General features: G+C 38.9%; 2 protein-coding genes across 7 annotated transcripts in view; one reads left to right on the top strand and one right to left on the bottom strand.

The window, feature by feature from the left end:
* The window catches only part of relch (RAB11 binding and LisH domain, coiled-coil and HEAT repeat containing), a 36,988-nt gene extending 32,927 nt beyond the window's left edge, over positions 1-4,061 (bottom strand). For all 6 annotated transcript variants that reach the window (XM_056363997.1, XM_056363998.1, XM_056364000.1 and 3 more), the window contains exon 1: positions 3,499-4,061. In XM_056363997.1, the coding sequence (XP_056219972.1) occupies positions 3,499-3,952 (454 nt within the window). In that variant the 5' untranslated portion in view covers positions 3,953-4,061. The remainder of the gene's footprint in view (positions 1-3,498) is intronic.
* Positions 4,062-4,412: 351 nt separating this feature from the next.
* The window catches only part of pign (phosphatidylinositol glycan anchor biosynthesis, class N), a 12,298-nt gene continuing 1,970 nt past the window's right edge, over positions 4,413-14,740 (top strand). Inside the window, exons 1-25 of the mRNA XM_056364004.1 lie at positions 4,413-4,707; positions 5,157-5,408; positions 5,579-5,700; positions 5,884-5,982; positions 6,214-6,320; positions 6,892-7,016; positions 7,159-7,289; positions 7,448-7,567; positions 7,848-7,888; positions 8,014-8,073; positions 8,286-8,378; positions 8,558-8,613; positions 8,985-9,063; positions 9,496-9,678; positions 9,802-9,941; positions 10,329-10,428; positions 10,607-10,699; positions 11,721-11,812; positions 12,286-12,391; positions 12,482-12,590; positions 12,846-12,948; positions 13,086-13,188; positions 13,528-13,614; positions 13,724-13,779; positions 14,161-14,236. Of these exons, the coding sequence (XP_056219979.1) occupies positions 5,182-5,408; positions 5,579-5,700; positions 5,884-5,982; positions 6,214-6,320; positions 6,892-7,016; positions 7,159-7,289; positions 7,448-7,567; positions 7,848-7,888; positions 8,014-8,073; positions 8,286-8,378; positions 8,558-8,613; positions 8,985-9,063; positions 9,496-9,678; positions 9,802-9,941; positions 10,329-10,428; positions 10,607-10,699; positions 11,721-11,812; positions 12,286-12,391; positions 12,482-12,590; positions 12,846-12,948; positions 13,086-13,188; positions 13,528-13,614; positions 13,724-13,779; positions 14,161-14,236 (2,508 nt within the window). The 5' untranslated portion in view covers positions 4,413-4,707; positions 5,157-5,181. The remainder of the gene's footprint in view (positions 4,708-5,156; positions 5,409-5,578; positions 5,701-5,883; positions 5,983-6,213; positions 6,321-6,891; positions 7,017-7,158; positions 7,290-7,447; positions 7,568-7,847; positions 7,889-8,013; positions 8,074-8,285; positions 8,379-8,557; positions 8,614-8,984; positions 9,064-9,495; positions 9,679-9,801; positions 9,942-10,328; positions 10,429-10,606; positions 10,700-11,720; positions 11,813-12,285; positions 12,392-12,481; positions 12,591-12,845; positions 12,949-13,085; positions 13,189-13,527; positions 13,615-13,723; positions 13,780-14,160; positions 14,237-14,740) is intronic.

The raw sequence follows: 14,740 nt of genomic DNA, 5'->3' as shown, positions 1-14,740 counted from the left end.
ATGACGACTTTGCTATCAGAGTATGCTGGAAAGAAAAGTGACACGGTCATGGGCTATGAGTCTATTGCTTTCTCTCTAAACAACTCTTATCATGTGCTTCATTCATTTCTATCGGCTATTGATACATTTGACTTTTCAGCTTCCTCCAGGATTTAATATTTTTATCAATCTTTACTCTCATCAATAACTTATGAGACTCTATGACCTTCCTGTCAGTTTCACTATAGGACAGTTGTCTAGTCCTGTCATGCTTTTCGAAGACACCATCATTAAACATTTATTCTGTTACCTTGCTCCAACCTTTAGGGGGTTTGTATGATAATACAACCACCAGATTACCACACCACTTTACAACTAACATGCTGTAGCTGCTGTAGTCATATATAGAAAGTCAGTCTACCTAAGTATTCAACTGTCCATGGTAGGGTTTCATAATGACAGACAATGGATGCAGTGAATGTGACTGGCTGCTATTTCCTAAAGCTAGCCTCAGGCCAGTTGCCTAGACCCACACTCAGGACTAACAATATCCCAAGACATCAGTTCATTGTCCATTGCTACTGCATCTAAATGAGGGAATAGAAAGCTTCTGGTTACAAACATCCACATCCTTGTCTTCAGCATTTATTTAAATGCTGTGTTTCTCTCAACTGGTAAACTGCCAAATGTTTACACAATGAAAATTCATTATCTGGACTTGTTGCTTAGCCTGCAAGAAAAGAAATTACAACCGCAGTGCCACTGCCATGACATACTGTAACCTGCACATCTACTAACAAGACTGGGTTAAAACCTAGTATATGGCTGGGTTGTGTTGTAGGCTATTTGCATTCTGCCAAGTGCCAGCCAGGTTCAGCCTTTTATGTTTGCTTCTCTCCTACTCTCTGTGCTCACACATACAGTATTTTAATACAGCTTTTGTCATTCACGTTTTCTGTTTTTGTTGTTAGGCAACTGAACAAGTATAGTATGAAATAGTGACTGAAATGCAGCACATTTAGGCTACGCATTTGCCAGAAGCCATTTCCAAGCTAGTGAATTGTCATAAAACCACAAAATCGTATGACAAAATCACCATATCTTATTCACACTATATTTACTTGTAAAATCATCACTCAGAGATGAAGTTAGAAGCTCATTCATGTCAGCTGACGTGTGGCCAATTGAATGAGAGGCATAAGCCCCTTTTACACATCCTGTTCAAAGTAGCAATGTTGCACCTTTATTCCGCCTTGCCGTTCTGTGTAAAAGGTACAAACACAGAAAGGGGGGGCATTGTTGCTACACCTCAACAGTGTAAACAGGAGAGCCGGCTTGGCGGGACAGGACGTCGATGCTGCTGTGTTCCACATCATCATAAAAATCACACACTGGAGCAGCATTATACCGGCTTTGTTTGGTTCAATGTAAACAAGCAAGGGCACCATAATGAGGGGGTTTTCTTAACGACCATATAGCTGATCTCTGTATAAAAGTGCCTATAGTGAGGTGTGCCTGTCGAAGGAAAGCTCGATGTTGCACTCTTGGGGCAATACAGGAGACTCTTCTACAGAAATTAGCTGCGGTATGTCCAACCAGTGGTTAGATTTGTGGGGTTTTTTTCTAAGTCATTAAAGGGGTCTTAAAAGTTAATTCATCCAGCAACAAACGTGCTACATTTGATACACTGCTTATTTGCGCCAAGTCATTTTGAAAGAGCAATAACCAATGGGGAAACTGCAGCATTCAGATGACCAATGGCGTAACTTCATCACTATAATGTCAGTCAGCAACATTCGTGCTCATAGGGCTGGCCATGCTGTTGTGGTCCAGCCAAACATTGCGCCAGGAAACATCTTCCAAATACTCTCCCATGATTGTGACAGCACATACTACTGTCAATTTTGTCAATACTAAAGGCATCATTTATTTTCTTATTTGAAAAAATAAGTAGATTGTTTTTCAGTGGCAGGTTAAAGAATGAAGGTTAATATCTGAATAGATAAAGAATAGATAAAAAATCTGTTCATTTGTGTTAAATAAGGACACAAGTGATGTAGGTTAAAGTCAATTCAATTTACAGCCTATAGTGCTTCCTGCTTATGATTCTCAGATTGTTCAAAAGATAGAGTGGATGTGTCACTATGCACCCAATTTGGGTGGCTGAGATCCTTCCTATCCATTCACTCCTAGATTTAAGATACATAATTTTGACAGGCTTGATCCAATTGCTGCAGTGGAGAATATCAGGCTGAGTCACTTCCATTAAAATCCAAGAGTCCTAAAGAGGATCCAGTTTTTAAAAAAATGAGCAGTCAATCCACTAAAACATGTACAAGGCTTTCAGAAGCTCCGTCCTCTATGGTAAGTCAAAATATCCTCATGGTGATATTTTTTTTCCTTTCTAGCTGTCTTTGAATGTAACCAATTTGCTGCTTTCAGACCTGAGGGAGCTTTATAGCACCCTATAACTGTAGGTCTATGTTCAGTGTGAATAGATTTGCTCTGCTCACCTCAGTGAAATGGGGCCACAAGAAAAGGTTTGCCACTCATATCCAATGCCAAGCCCTTGTTCTTTGCCACATTGGGAGTTGAACTTCATGGTACAATTACTCCTGCTGCTCCATGGCAGGCTTTATTTACTTGAGGCTTGGGATGTCACCATGGTTATCATTTGCATGGCCTGTTTGTTTAGGAGACTAGACATTTTTCAGCCACCATATAATGTTAAGGGTTATTCCATAAAGGCAGGCCTGTAAGTGGATGGGGGTGCTACAGTTTCACAGCCTTAACAAGCAAACCAAAATAATATTCTATCTCCCTGGCTTGGTAGGAACAATAGGTTCAGAGCAATAAAACCACTAACAAGCCACTGTCCTCCTAAACCAGATGATGTAGGTTCAAATGCAATTCAGGATGTATAATGCCGTACTGTGTTCTCTTTAGCAAAACACTACACACTACTTACCAACTGCAGCCTTCTCCTCAAATTCAAATTTGCTTTACTGGCTTGACCACAGTTAAATACAACATTGGAGAGGCACGTTGTACAAGCCTTCACTTTTTGTATGACCTCTCTTTGCCCTTCTCTATAGTTGTTCCTGACCTCTGACCTCCATGTGGCCTAAAGAAAAGGGAAACACGCATTTTCCAACAGGACTGGATTATACTAGAATTATCACTACAGGCCTGTCATAATATCATGCATCCATCTTCACACTTCATCTTTTGCCACCAACTACATACCGTATCACAGTTTAATCACATTTGTATGATTCTGTGATGCTCTAGTGTGTATGTCAGCCAACACAGCTGACCCACAAAACCCGCTTGTTGACTGTGTCCTACACCGGGAGGGCAGGTGCAGCAAGCGGACATCTCTTGATCGATTGGTTTCTAAATCCAATGTTTGAAGCTAATGTTAGTTAGCTGGTGGGCTAACTTAGTATAATGCAGCATTAAAGACAGAGCTAGCTGACAGCTAATGTTATGTGACTGGCCCTGGGAGCAGCTACTTACTCAGTGGTCCTCCAGGTCCGAGGACCTGGTCTTTGGCAGGCGGAGTGCCGCTCTGTCGCTCGAAGTTGCCAGGGTTGGAGAAATAATCCCTCAGCCTTGGGAGCTCTCTGCCTGCTTCGAGCAGTTCGGTGTGAAACTCCAGGGCCGTGAGAATGTATTGGTCCCGTAATAGCTGAGCAGCAATGACATCCACTGATACTCGTGTCTCGGCGCTGCCTGCCATAGCGGACGTGGCCGCGGCCGAGACCGAGATGCCCTCACCGCTGGGGCTCGTCCGGTTGCCAGACAGCAGGAGCGTCGGAGGTTCAGCGTCCGCAGACGGGGAAAAAGGATTGCCTGGCGGCGGCCCTGGCGCTCCGTCACTCGGGCTTCTCTCTGTGTCAACTGTTTCATTAGGGCGCCGATCAGCCTCTTCCTCGGAATCACTGAGATTAAACGGGTTGACCGACGCCATTTTTGCACTATAAAGATTCTTAGCAACCCAAGTCAGCTAGGCTAATCAGACCCGCTTCTTCCTGAATGGATATTAAGCTAGCAAAGGTTTGATAGTAGCTTTGACAACAGGAAAGAATGCGAAGCTCTGATTGGTCGAATTTTACCAACGTTGTCCAAATGCCCGCCTTTTTCATGGGATACAACAAAATGATTGGATACTGGATACAGAAAGGAAAACTGGGCAGGGCACATTTGACAACACACAGCCTTCGTTAGCTAATGTATTGTCAAAGAACAACAAGCTGCGAAAATTACAGTTTCCAGTGAGACTGCACTCTAACGGAAATTATTATATAATAAAAGATTTGAGAGAGGGCAAATATAAAACAAAGCTCTCTGGGAAATAAACATCTTAACTACAGTACCCACAATTCAGCTGCAAAGTATACACGTTAACGTCAAACGTCAGTCACAACAAGGAAGTGAATGCGCATGGTACCTGAATTTCTTGAACTAATCTTCTTAAAAGACGGACAGTTGGTTTTGTAAAAGCACGCACTTACAGATTACGTTGATCTTGTTTCGTACAACAAGGCCCTAATCTGCCGGGATCTCCGTTTATATATAACTGGTCATTTACGAAGATAAATGGAAGCTTAATTAGTGTGCCTAACAGGTGAAATGTTTAAACGGTAGTAGATACTCTTCCATTCATTCATCAACAAGCCAATGTCGTCAGGTTTCATTGTCGGTTTCTGCTGACGTTACATACAGGTAAGACTATTTTCATGGTCTAAAGAACCAACTCATTTTCTGATTCACACTACTGTAAACATTTAATTACTGTTAGTCTGCTGGCTCAATGGTTACCATTGGAATGTTCAGAAAGAACTATTATTATTTATATATCATATAATCATTGTTGCACAATGACTAGTGGCATATGGGGACAGAGGGATTATTACTTAAGCAGTCTCTGCATGGCACATACTTTGTCTTAACCAGTCTATATTATGCTGAAACTTTCTACTACCTCCTTCTGTCTTTGAACCAAACTATTTGTCCTAAAAGTAAAGTTAGACTGTATAACTTCATATTTTCCTGCATCATTTTTATTTATAACGTCTTTATTTCTCTCTTCTTGTTCCGACCTTGTTTCACCCCCAGATACATGAAGTCTTTCTTCCTCTGTTTCAATTAACTCAAACCTGGTTGTTCTACAGGTTCAGCGTGGTGTTGACACTCAAAATGAGGATGATCACCTTCTTCCTGGTTGGTCTGACAGTCCACGTGATCTTCTTCCTTTCTATCTTTGACATCTACTTCACCTCACCCTTAGTCCATGGCATGACACCCCAGGCTACATCGCTGGCACCCCCTGCTTCCAGACTGGTGTTAGTGGTAGCCGATGGTCTCAGGGCAGACAGTTTCTTCACCTTACACCCTGATGGCTCATCCAGGGCCCCATATCTGAGGTTGGGAAACATATATAAGCTTCAGTGCGGTGTATTTGGATGTGTGTTAATTAGTCCAGTGGTGGAAGCAGTATGTATATTTGCAGTTAGTTTTTTTGGGGTGTATATGTTACCATCATACTGGGTAACTGTTGTTTGTGTATGCACATCTGTGTTTTTTCAAATATCAGGAGTGTGATAGAGGAGAGGGGCACCTGGGGTGTGTCACACACACGTGTACCCACTGAGTCTCGGCCTGGTCATGTTGCTCTCATTGCTGGCTTCTATGAGGATGTTAGTGCTGTTGCTAAAGGTAGGTGTGCATTTGTGCATGTTGATGATTCCGATACAGAAAAATCTATGTGAAAGATTAATGAGTGGGAGTGTTTTGTTCTCATATTGTATACTTCTGTATGCATCTGTGTGGGTCACTATTGTTGTGTCTGGTTGTGACTGCAAGGCCATTGATTTTTTTTTTGTGTGTGTGTGTTTTCAGGCTGGAAGGAGAATCCTGTAGAGTTTGACTCAGTGTTTAATGAGAGCAGACACACCTGGTCTTGGGGCAGCCCTGATATTCTGCCTATGTTTGCCAAAGGTACACAAGCACTCACACTCACACAGAAAATGCAAACACACGCATAAAAATAATCAATATAAACAAAATGTCACAGATAAAGTCTGTATCAAAATCAAAATTCAAATATGGTGACACATTTGTATATGTACATTAAGTTTATTTCGCATTACTTATTTATATTTAGATATTTCAGGACAACACTTAAAAAATCCTTCTGTTAGATCTCATGTCCTTACATCTCTCTTGCAGGTGCCAGTGGAGACCATGTTTACACCTACACATACCCAGCAGAGGAGGAGGACTTTGCCTCCACAGATGCCTCCAGGCTGGACACCTGGGTGTTCACTCAAGTCAAAGTATTGTAGTAGAAATACTAATGATAATTGAAATTAAAATTTAAATTAATTTATCAAGTAATAATTGTTTTTGCACATTTTGGTTTAGAAATAGTTTCTTTAGGCTTAAACTATTACTGGATTAAACACTTTTTTGTTTTAAAAAAGAAGCAGTCTGAACAGGAAGCATTGTAGGCTGTGAACTCAACTCACTTCAACCTACATACCTTGTTCAGTGTCTTTATTTAACACCAATGAACAGATTTTTAACCTGCCAATAAAAATATGAATTTGTGGCTTTTACAGGAACTAAGCCAGTATTGGCCTGTGTAAAGTTCATGTTCCACTTTCATCTTCATTATCACTTAATGTAGCAAGGTTGGCAGTTTGTCATGTTTATGTTATTTGTGGACAAATGATACATTTTCATGTAGCAAACCCTTTGGAAAATGTGAGGCCATTTGGAGTAGATTATAGCACAGTTGCTATAAGCTTTATTCGAAAATACTGGTTAATGTACAATAATATGTATACATACATATATTGGTTTGGTACCATCCAACTATATTAATTTTTCTTTTTCTTTCTTCAGTCATTCTTTCAATCAGCAAAGTCTAACTCAAGTCTGAGGGCCAGTCTTCTCGAGGATAAGAATGTCTTCTTCCTGCATCTGCTGGGCATTGACACAAATGGCCATGCTCACAGACCAATGTCACAGTAAGAGACATGTTTTTAAGCTTTCTTGTTTCCATTTAAATTAGATTGCACTCTACATAACATCAAATGAAATTAACATATTTTTCCAGCATTCAATTAAGTGATGATGTCTTGTATTTGTCTGTTGTGTATTTGTCTTTAGGGAGTACCTAGAAAATATTGGTCTAGTAGACACTGGTGTAGCTGAGATGGTGTCTCAAGTAGAAGACTTCTTTGGTTATGATGGCAGAACAGCTTATGTGTTCACCTCTGATCATGGCATGACAAACTGGGGTAAGACTCTTGTTTGTATATGTGTGCAGTTTTACCATCTGCAAGTTGAAAAAGATGAAGCTGATCTATTAATCACAATGTGAATTCATTGGAGTCTATATAGTAAGTGTGTGAATATTTGCATTTGTGCTTGTTTTCTTTCTTGCATGCATCTCCAGGTTCCCACGGTGCAGGCCATCCTTCTGAGACACTCACCCCTTTAGTGGTGTGGGGAGCTGGAGTTCATAGTGCCCAGAGAGTCACTGAATCCCAACCGTATGATGATGGATACCTACAAGGTAATAACCACTTGCACTTTGCTCACAGCTGCTTGTTTAACTGTCTTGTAAGCAGGTGTTTTACCTTGTCTTTGGGACCCAGGTTCTCCTACACCCACAAAGAGTTATTAATTTTGTGCAATATATATGGCAGAATGACATTTTGTATTTTATTTTGTTTTAATAAAAAAAAAAAAAAAAAAAAAAAAAAAATCAAAGGTCCTCTTTTAAAAAAATGTATATGCAGCACTTTATTGGGTCTACATTCTTTCTTGATTTTAATCCCTACTGTTTCTCTCAGATTGGAAACTGGAGCACCTCCGTAGGGTTGATGTCAGCCAGGTAAGACCCAGTGCCTGACACTACAGTAACATTAATCAGTGTCGCTAAATGTACAGTGTATGAAAAACAGTGAACAGAACAGAAGAACAGGTAAAGTGAAATCTTTTTATTGTTGTTTTCTGCAGGCTGACATTGCTCCCCTCATGGCTTCTCTCATTGGTGTTCCCATTCCTGTCAACTCAGTTGTAAGTTCAGAGAAAATCTATGCAAAGTAATACATTCTATTTATTTAATTTATAAAATTATATATAACTGTTCCATGCATTACCCAAGTTGTCAAAAATTGATTTTGTATATTTCGGTGACATTTGTTTACTTAACAATATTTTCTATAAATCTTCCTCCAGAGTTTTTAATGACTTTATGTTCATCTTTATGTGTATTTGTGTTTCCTCAGGGTGTGTTACCTCTTCTCTATCTCAACAACAGTGACCTGTTCAAGGCAGAGAGCATGTACACCAATGCTATTCAAGTACTAGAGCAGTTCAAGGTATGACAACACGCATCTCTGCTATTACTGACATGCTGATCATTAACTTTTGGTAACTTCCTAGCTCTATACACCATGCCACTTTAAGTTATAAATTATGTTGACACCATAATTCAATTATTTAAAACTATGGTGATTGGTGATTGAGCTATATTTGTCTATTTTTTTTTTTTTTAAAGATGAAAATGACCCAAAAAAAGGAGACAACCTTGTCTTTTCTCTTCACCCCATACCAGTAAGTATAATAAGTGAATTCATTACTTGTTCTAACAGGAAGTGAGTTAATAATGTGAATTTACTTTTCATCACAACAATGTTTACCAAGAGCTCATATCAGGCTCCTTTTATATGATGTACGAGGTGTGGGGAGAGTAGATTAAAAATCCATATGAGAAAGAATATTAACCCAATGGCAGTAACTGAGAAAATATTGTATTGCTGGCCTATGCAAATATTAAGCCGGACGATGCATTGTTTATATTACCCTTTGTGTTGCGTAAGTATGAAGGTAAGTGATGCGCACTAGTCATCGTATTTACTGTAAGACCACATTTAAATGCAATTTCACGCACTCATCTTTATTGCTTTGCTTCTTTCTTTTCCCAGACTACTGACTGAGTCAAAACAAGCAGAATTCATCCGCAAGGCCAGAATACTGATTCAGCTGCAGAAGTATGAAGATGCTGTAAGTATCAGGGAAAAGACAGTCTTGTCTTAGACTGTAGGTGAATTAGCAGCTGTAGATGCTGAATTGAATTGAATTTGATGCATTAAGCTGTGCAAGTGTTTAAACCTGCTGTTTACGTATAACATATTACAAACAACACACTTGAGCTGTGCTTGAGTGTAATACTCAGCTGATATTAGAGTAAGAAGTTGGGTTAAGAAGTCATTGTTTGTGACCGACACCACTGGAACCAGCTAAGCAGTGGTGAATGCTGTCTTCATTAACAAAGCTACATGTACAGTATGTCTGCCTTTTTTGGGTTTTGAATGATCACTTTCCTCCCTAGTTTCTTTTTTGTGACTTTACATTACTTGCTGAACAATCTTTCCAATTTCTCTATGCTTTTGCTAAAGCATCACCTTTCGTTTCCCCTCGTCTGTTTCTCATCAGATCTCTCTGTGCCAGTCTCTGATATCCCGTTCCCTGGACGGCCTGGTTTACTACCATACCTATGACAGGTTCTTCCTGGGTTGCAGTGTGGTGCTGGGATTTGTAGGCTGGACCTCATATGTTGTTTTAGTCATACTGAAGACTCATGCCAGCCTCAACAGACATCCCAGTGTCCTCAAACAGGTCAGGGCATACACTATATTCCCTGTTTCTTTTCCATTTAGGATTTCTTCCACCAAAACATACTTTATTTAATGTCTTGTTAAGTTATATATTGGTAATGTTCCTGTGTGTTTACACTTGCAGACTCCCAGCCATACCCTGGCGAGGCTGTGTATGTGTGTGACAGTGGTGATCACTGTGTTCCTGCTTATCCAAAGGAGCCCTGCTACCTACTACATTTACTGCCTGCTGCCTGTCCCTGTATGGTACTCTGTCCTTAAAGAGTGAGTCATTCACAAATTCAAGAAACATCTGTGCATATACATTATAATCTAATCATATATGTGTGTTGTGCCTGTATGTTCTCAGAGAGCGATGGAGCAAACACCACACTCACATTCAGGATGTCAGCAAATATCAAAACACATCAATGGAGATCACAGCAATCAATGAATATAGCACTTTTATGGTGGCTCTAATTTAGCACACACATACTTGTTCATGCATGTCCTGCACAGCTGTAGTGAGATGTTAATTACATCCTTGATCCTTTGGTGTTGTATCCATTCATGGTTCTCCTGTGTAAATGGATGAAAGGATGATATTTTCAGTTTTCTTTCTTTTCTCTGTGTTATCACAGGAAGAATAATCTCATTAATGATCCATTTTAGGTCTGGAACTCTAACAGATTTGATTCAGTCTGCTCCCTCTCTTCCACTGTGGAAATGTTTTGGCTATTTTGTGCTGGTGGCATTTGGAATCGAGCTACTGGTAGGTGTCTTTAATGTCTTTTAATGTATATTTAGAGGCATATTTTTGGTATACAGCATTACTTATAAGCCTTCAGCTGACTTCCAAATACAGTATACATCACAATGTATAGGGCTCACAATGTATAGTATGAGGTTACTTTGTCTTGTGGATGACAGTTCACCTTTGCTGCCCCCAGGTGGTGAGTTTCTTCTATCGCACCATGCTGACTGTGGGCCTGACTTTGCTCTCTATCTGGCCCTTCCTGTCGGGACTTTTTGGCAAGGCCAAGGTAACTTTGTCACAAGTCATGACTCCAACGGTTCGAGAATGAGTAATACACACTTTGAGATAATGTAAAATAAATAAAAACTTGACAAGTACACGCACACCAGGAAATGTTATGGTATTTGAATATTTTGATATCCATAGTTGAAAGGTGATGGCAAATGATGTGTCTCCAGGAAATTTGGAAATAGGTGATGGAGTTTCCTGTAAACACGGCAGCAAATTTTCCTAAACGTATAAGATTCGATTGATAGATTTCTAGCTACTTCCTGGACAAATTATCTTTTAATCAATCACCTTTTTATTTATTTATTTTTATTTTTATTTTAGTTTCTATTATACTAGGAAGTCCCATTGAGATAACAAATCTTTTTCAAGAGAGACATGGCCAAGATGGCAGCCATACAAACACACCACGTTAAAATACATATAAAACATAAAATACCGCATATTGATTGGGAATGAAAAAGGACACTGACTAAATCTGAGTCTACGTGACACAAATATGTAATAACCTTAATTAGTGGATAATGAAATAGAAATAATCAAATTGATTCAAATTGATTCCTTAAATACACACCATTCTGATCTTTTTGTATCATTTCATTAATGGTTAAACCTATTTCATTATTTCAAAATTTTCTTAATTTTATATTCATAAAGGTCGTTATATGACTTGGCACTTAATCACTTATTCTATGCCCCAGTCCTGAAATCATTTATCTTTTAATTCTTGTCTAGGTAGCTCCATTTGTCTTTAAATGCATTTTAGGAGTTTCAGTAATTTTGTTGAAACATCTGTCAGTATCCATAAGCAGGCCACAAAAAAATTGATCATCACAATCATATGAATAAATTGATTAAATTGTTAAGTGACGAATGAATGAAACAAAGTGGTTTGTTGTGTAACTTGCTCATGTCATGGATTTATCATCATTCTACTGTCAGATTAACACATGGTTTGTTAAATAATGAACTGACATCCAGCCTCTAACTATGAACTTATTGTCTCTGTCCCCGTGTAGTTCCGTTCATTGAGCTGGTTTCTCGGCTGCCTATTTTTGTCTCTTTTCCCGCTCATGCCTGTTGTGGGTAGAGAGCCCAACATACATCTGGTGTGAGTGCTTCCTCTGTTGGCTTCACTTTCTCAGAAAGTTTACAAAAACTCAAAAGCCAGATTCAGGTCATTCAGTTGATCGATGATCGAATTCAGATAGGGATGGGCAACATAGTTGTAATCAATATCACTATAATAATCCAAATATTTTGTCCCATTTATATATATATATATATATATATATATATATATATATATATATATATATATGCATATACAATATATGTATATCACCACCAATGTGGCAAATGTGTGCATACTCCAATAACTTATTCTGTCAGCTTTAAGTTAGACTTTGCTTTGAACCATTATAAATTTTGTAAAATTATAACAGGGTATGACCAAATCACCTCAATAAATTGACACAGGAGAAATATTACTGGATCTTTATGCAACATAAGTATGTCAAATTAAGCTGTATGTTATGAATATGTGTATAATAATACAGTAACATGTTTTGTGTGTTTGCTCAGTACCTGTGCAGGTCTACTCACTCTCTTCACTTCACTTTGTTACCTCTGGTCCTCACGACAGAGAACACCACTGCACCTCAGTGACAGACAGCAGTTTGTTACCCAGGTGACCACAGTACATGCTGTTTTGTGTGTGTGTGTGTGGTTGTATTACTGAATTTTCTAAAAATAAATGATTATCTGTCAAACGCAACAGATGCTCCATGTGGCAGTGTGTGCATACGTGCCATCCCTCACACACTCCAGTCTGCAGCAAAAACAGGGCCTGCCGCTTGTTAATCAGATCATCAGCTGGACCACATTAGGTAGGTGGGTGTGCGTGAGCACAAGGTACATGAGATTTATCCAAATTCAATACCTTCCTGGGGATTTTGTGGGGAGATTACATCAAATATACTCACGTTATATCATATTTATATATCATTTATGTTCAGTTTTTAAATACTGATCAGATTTTAAGATATAAGTCAAATAATTGTAGTCAGTTAAAATGCCAAAGCCTGTATGCCGTTATATCTTTCAGTCCCAGCACACATTTCCTTTGTCTTCTCTTTTCTCAGGATCTTCTATGCTGGTTCCATTGTTGAGCTCTACACGTCTTTTCCATCGCCTCCTTAGCATATTCCTCTCTCTCACAGCCACATACCTACTGCTCAGCACTGGGTAAGACATGATAGTACACACACACACACACACATCATGCTGCTGCCCCAACACTTCAAATCATGTCGCGGTTGAGTTTTATCATCACAGCAAAGCTAAAAAAAAAATGTCTAATGAGTATACCCTCTCCTACCTAGGTCAGAGGCCTTGTTCCCCCCTGTGTTATCTTGGTTGATGTTTGTGTGGATCAACATTGAACAGGAAGCTATGCTTGCTCAGGGTGTCTCTGGCAGACAAGAGGTAGAACAGTTATGCGTATGTTTCCAAACTTTGTAGAGCAGCGTAAATGACATGACAAAATAAGAGGCAAATTTCTTGTATCAAATTTAAATCTCACCCATTGCTACTTTATACACAAACTGGTTACTTACTTACAACCTGTGATTCAAAGTGGCCATTGTTATCAGGAATATACAACAGCAACAACCACATTTTCTTCCAACATAACATTGTGTGATCTGTGAAGTGAGTTTACATAAAGCTCTACATAATGTATGTAAGGTCTCAGATCATAATTATGTGTTTGGGTGTGCATATACATGCGTGTGAATGCTTCTCTTTGTTTTTTTTTTCTTTCAGCTCTCCACTATTGATTTCTCTGCAAACATTGACATTGCCAAGATCCGACAACTGAAGTTGGATGACATCAGAAGATCTTATTTTTTTGTATCCATGTTAGAGTATTAGCAGCAGTAACATTGGCTATAATTACAAATAATGAACTGATGAGTTAAACATTACTTTAGCTATTTCCTTGACCATACATTCTCTTCAGGTGTTTTTTATAATAACAGCTTTCTTTGGCACAGGGAACATAGCCTCCATTAACAGGTACGTATGTGTGTGTGTGTGGTTTCTGTAGAAAATGGAAGGAAGTACTTTTTTTTTTTTTTGGTTCAGTTATGGGTAAGTTAATGTCTGGTATAAAATTAGTTATCTGTGAAAACACAGCAGTGACTCATACTGTCTGGGTTTTATTCGCATTGTTTTGAACAGCTAGTCTTTTGTGTAGTGTGTGCCTTTTTATGTGAGATCTTTTTACTTTGTACCACGTACAGAATGTCAATCTTTACTGTAAAACACTAAAGGATCATCAAGAAATCTATCCCCTAGACAGGTGTTTGCATGTGTGCTTTGCATGACTAAGAGTCCGGTAATTCTGGTAAAGTCATCTGCAGTCATTACCTCTGTTTCCTTCTCCTTTTTACATAGTTTTGACCCAGCATCGGTTTATTGTTTCCTGACTGTCTTCAACCCCTTCATCATGGGAGGACTGATGATGTGGAAGGTAACATACTAGTATCTAGTAGCATAATCTGTTCATACATTTACCTTGGAAATAGGCTTAAAATACACAGCATAGATGAGCAACCCCCCTCTGAACATAAAGAATTTTTTTTTTCCTAAATACTTTAATTTTTTCTTTCTTTTGGTCTCCGTATGTATGACACGCTGGAACTCCTTATCTTGCATCATGTTCAGTTTTAATTTTTTTTAATAGTGTAGTCTCTAATCTTAGTGGTGAAAATTTTCTTTCTGTTTTTGCTTCTCCTTCTTCCTGTTTTCTCTGACTATACATTGGCTAATAATGAGAGGGTTGCTGATTCATGTAACGATACGTAGAGAGGGTAGGTGTAATAAGCTTATCTTCAGTCTACACCTTCACAGCCAGTATTGTTACATTTTTCTGCGCAATGAAATTATTCTCTTTCTCAAGGCTCCAGACAATTCTCTCCCATGTGTACCTCTTTAATTGTCAACCAGTTACAACTGTTTGAGTGAGGGGGTTCAA

The sequence above is a fragment of the Seriola aureovittata genome, chromosome 20, assembly GCF_021018895.1.
Source record: "Seriola aureovittata isolate HTS-2021-v1 ecotype China chromosome 20, ASM2101889v1, whole genome shotgun sequence".
Taxonomy (NCBI): domain Eukaryota; kingdom Metazoa; phylum Chordata; class Actinopteri; order Carangiformes; family Carangidae; genus Seriola; species Seriola aureovittata.
The sequence above is the reverse complement of the archived record's forward strand: the minus strand, read 5'-3'. Positions and strand labels throughout refer to the sequence as shown.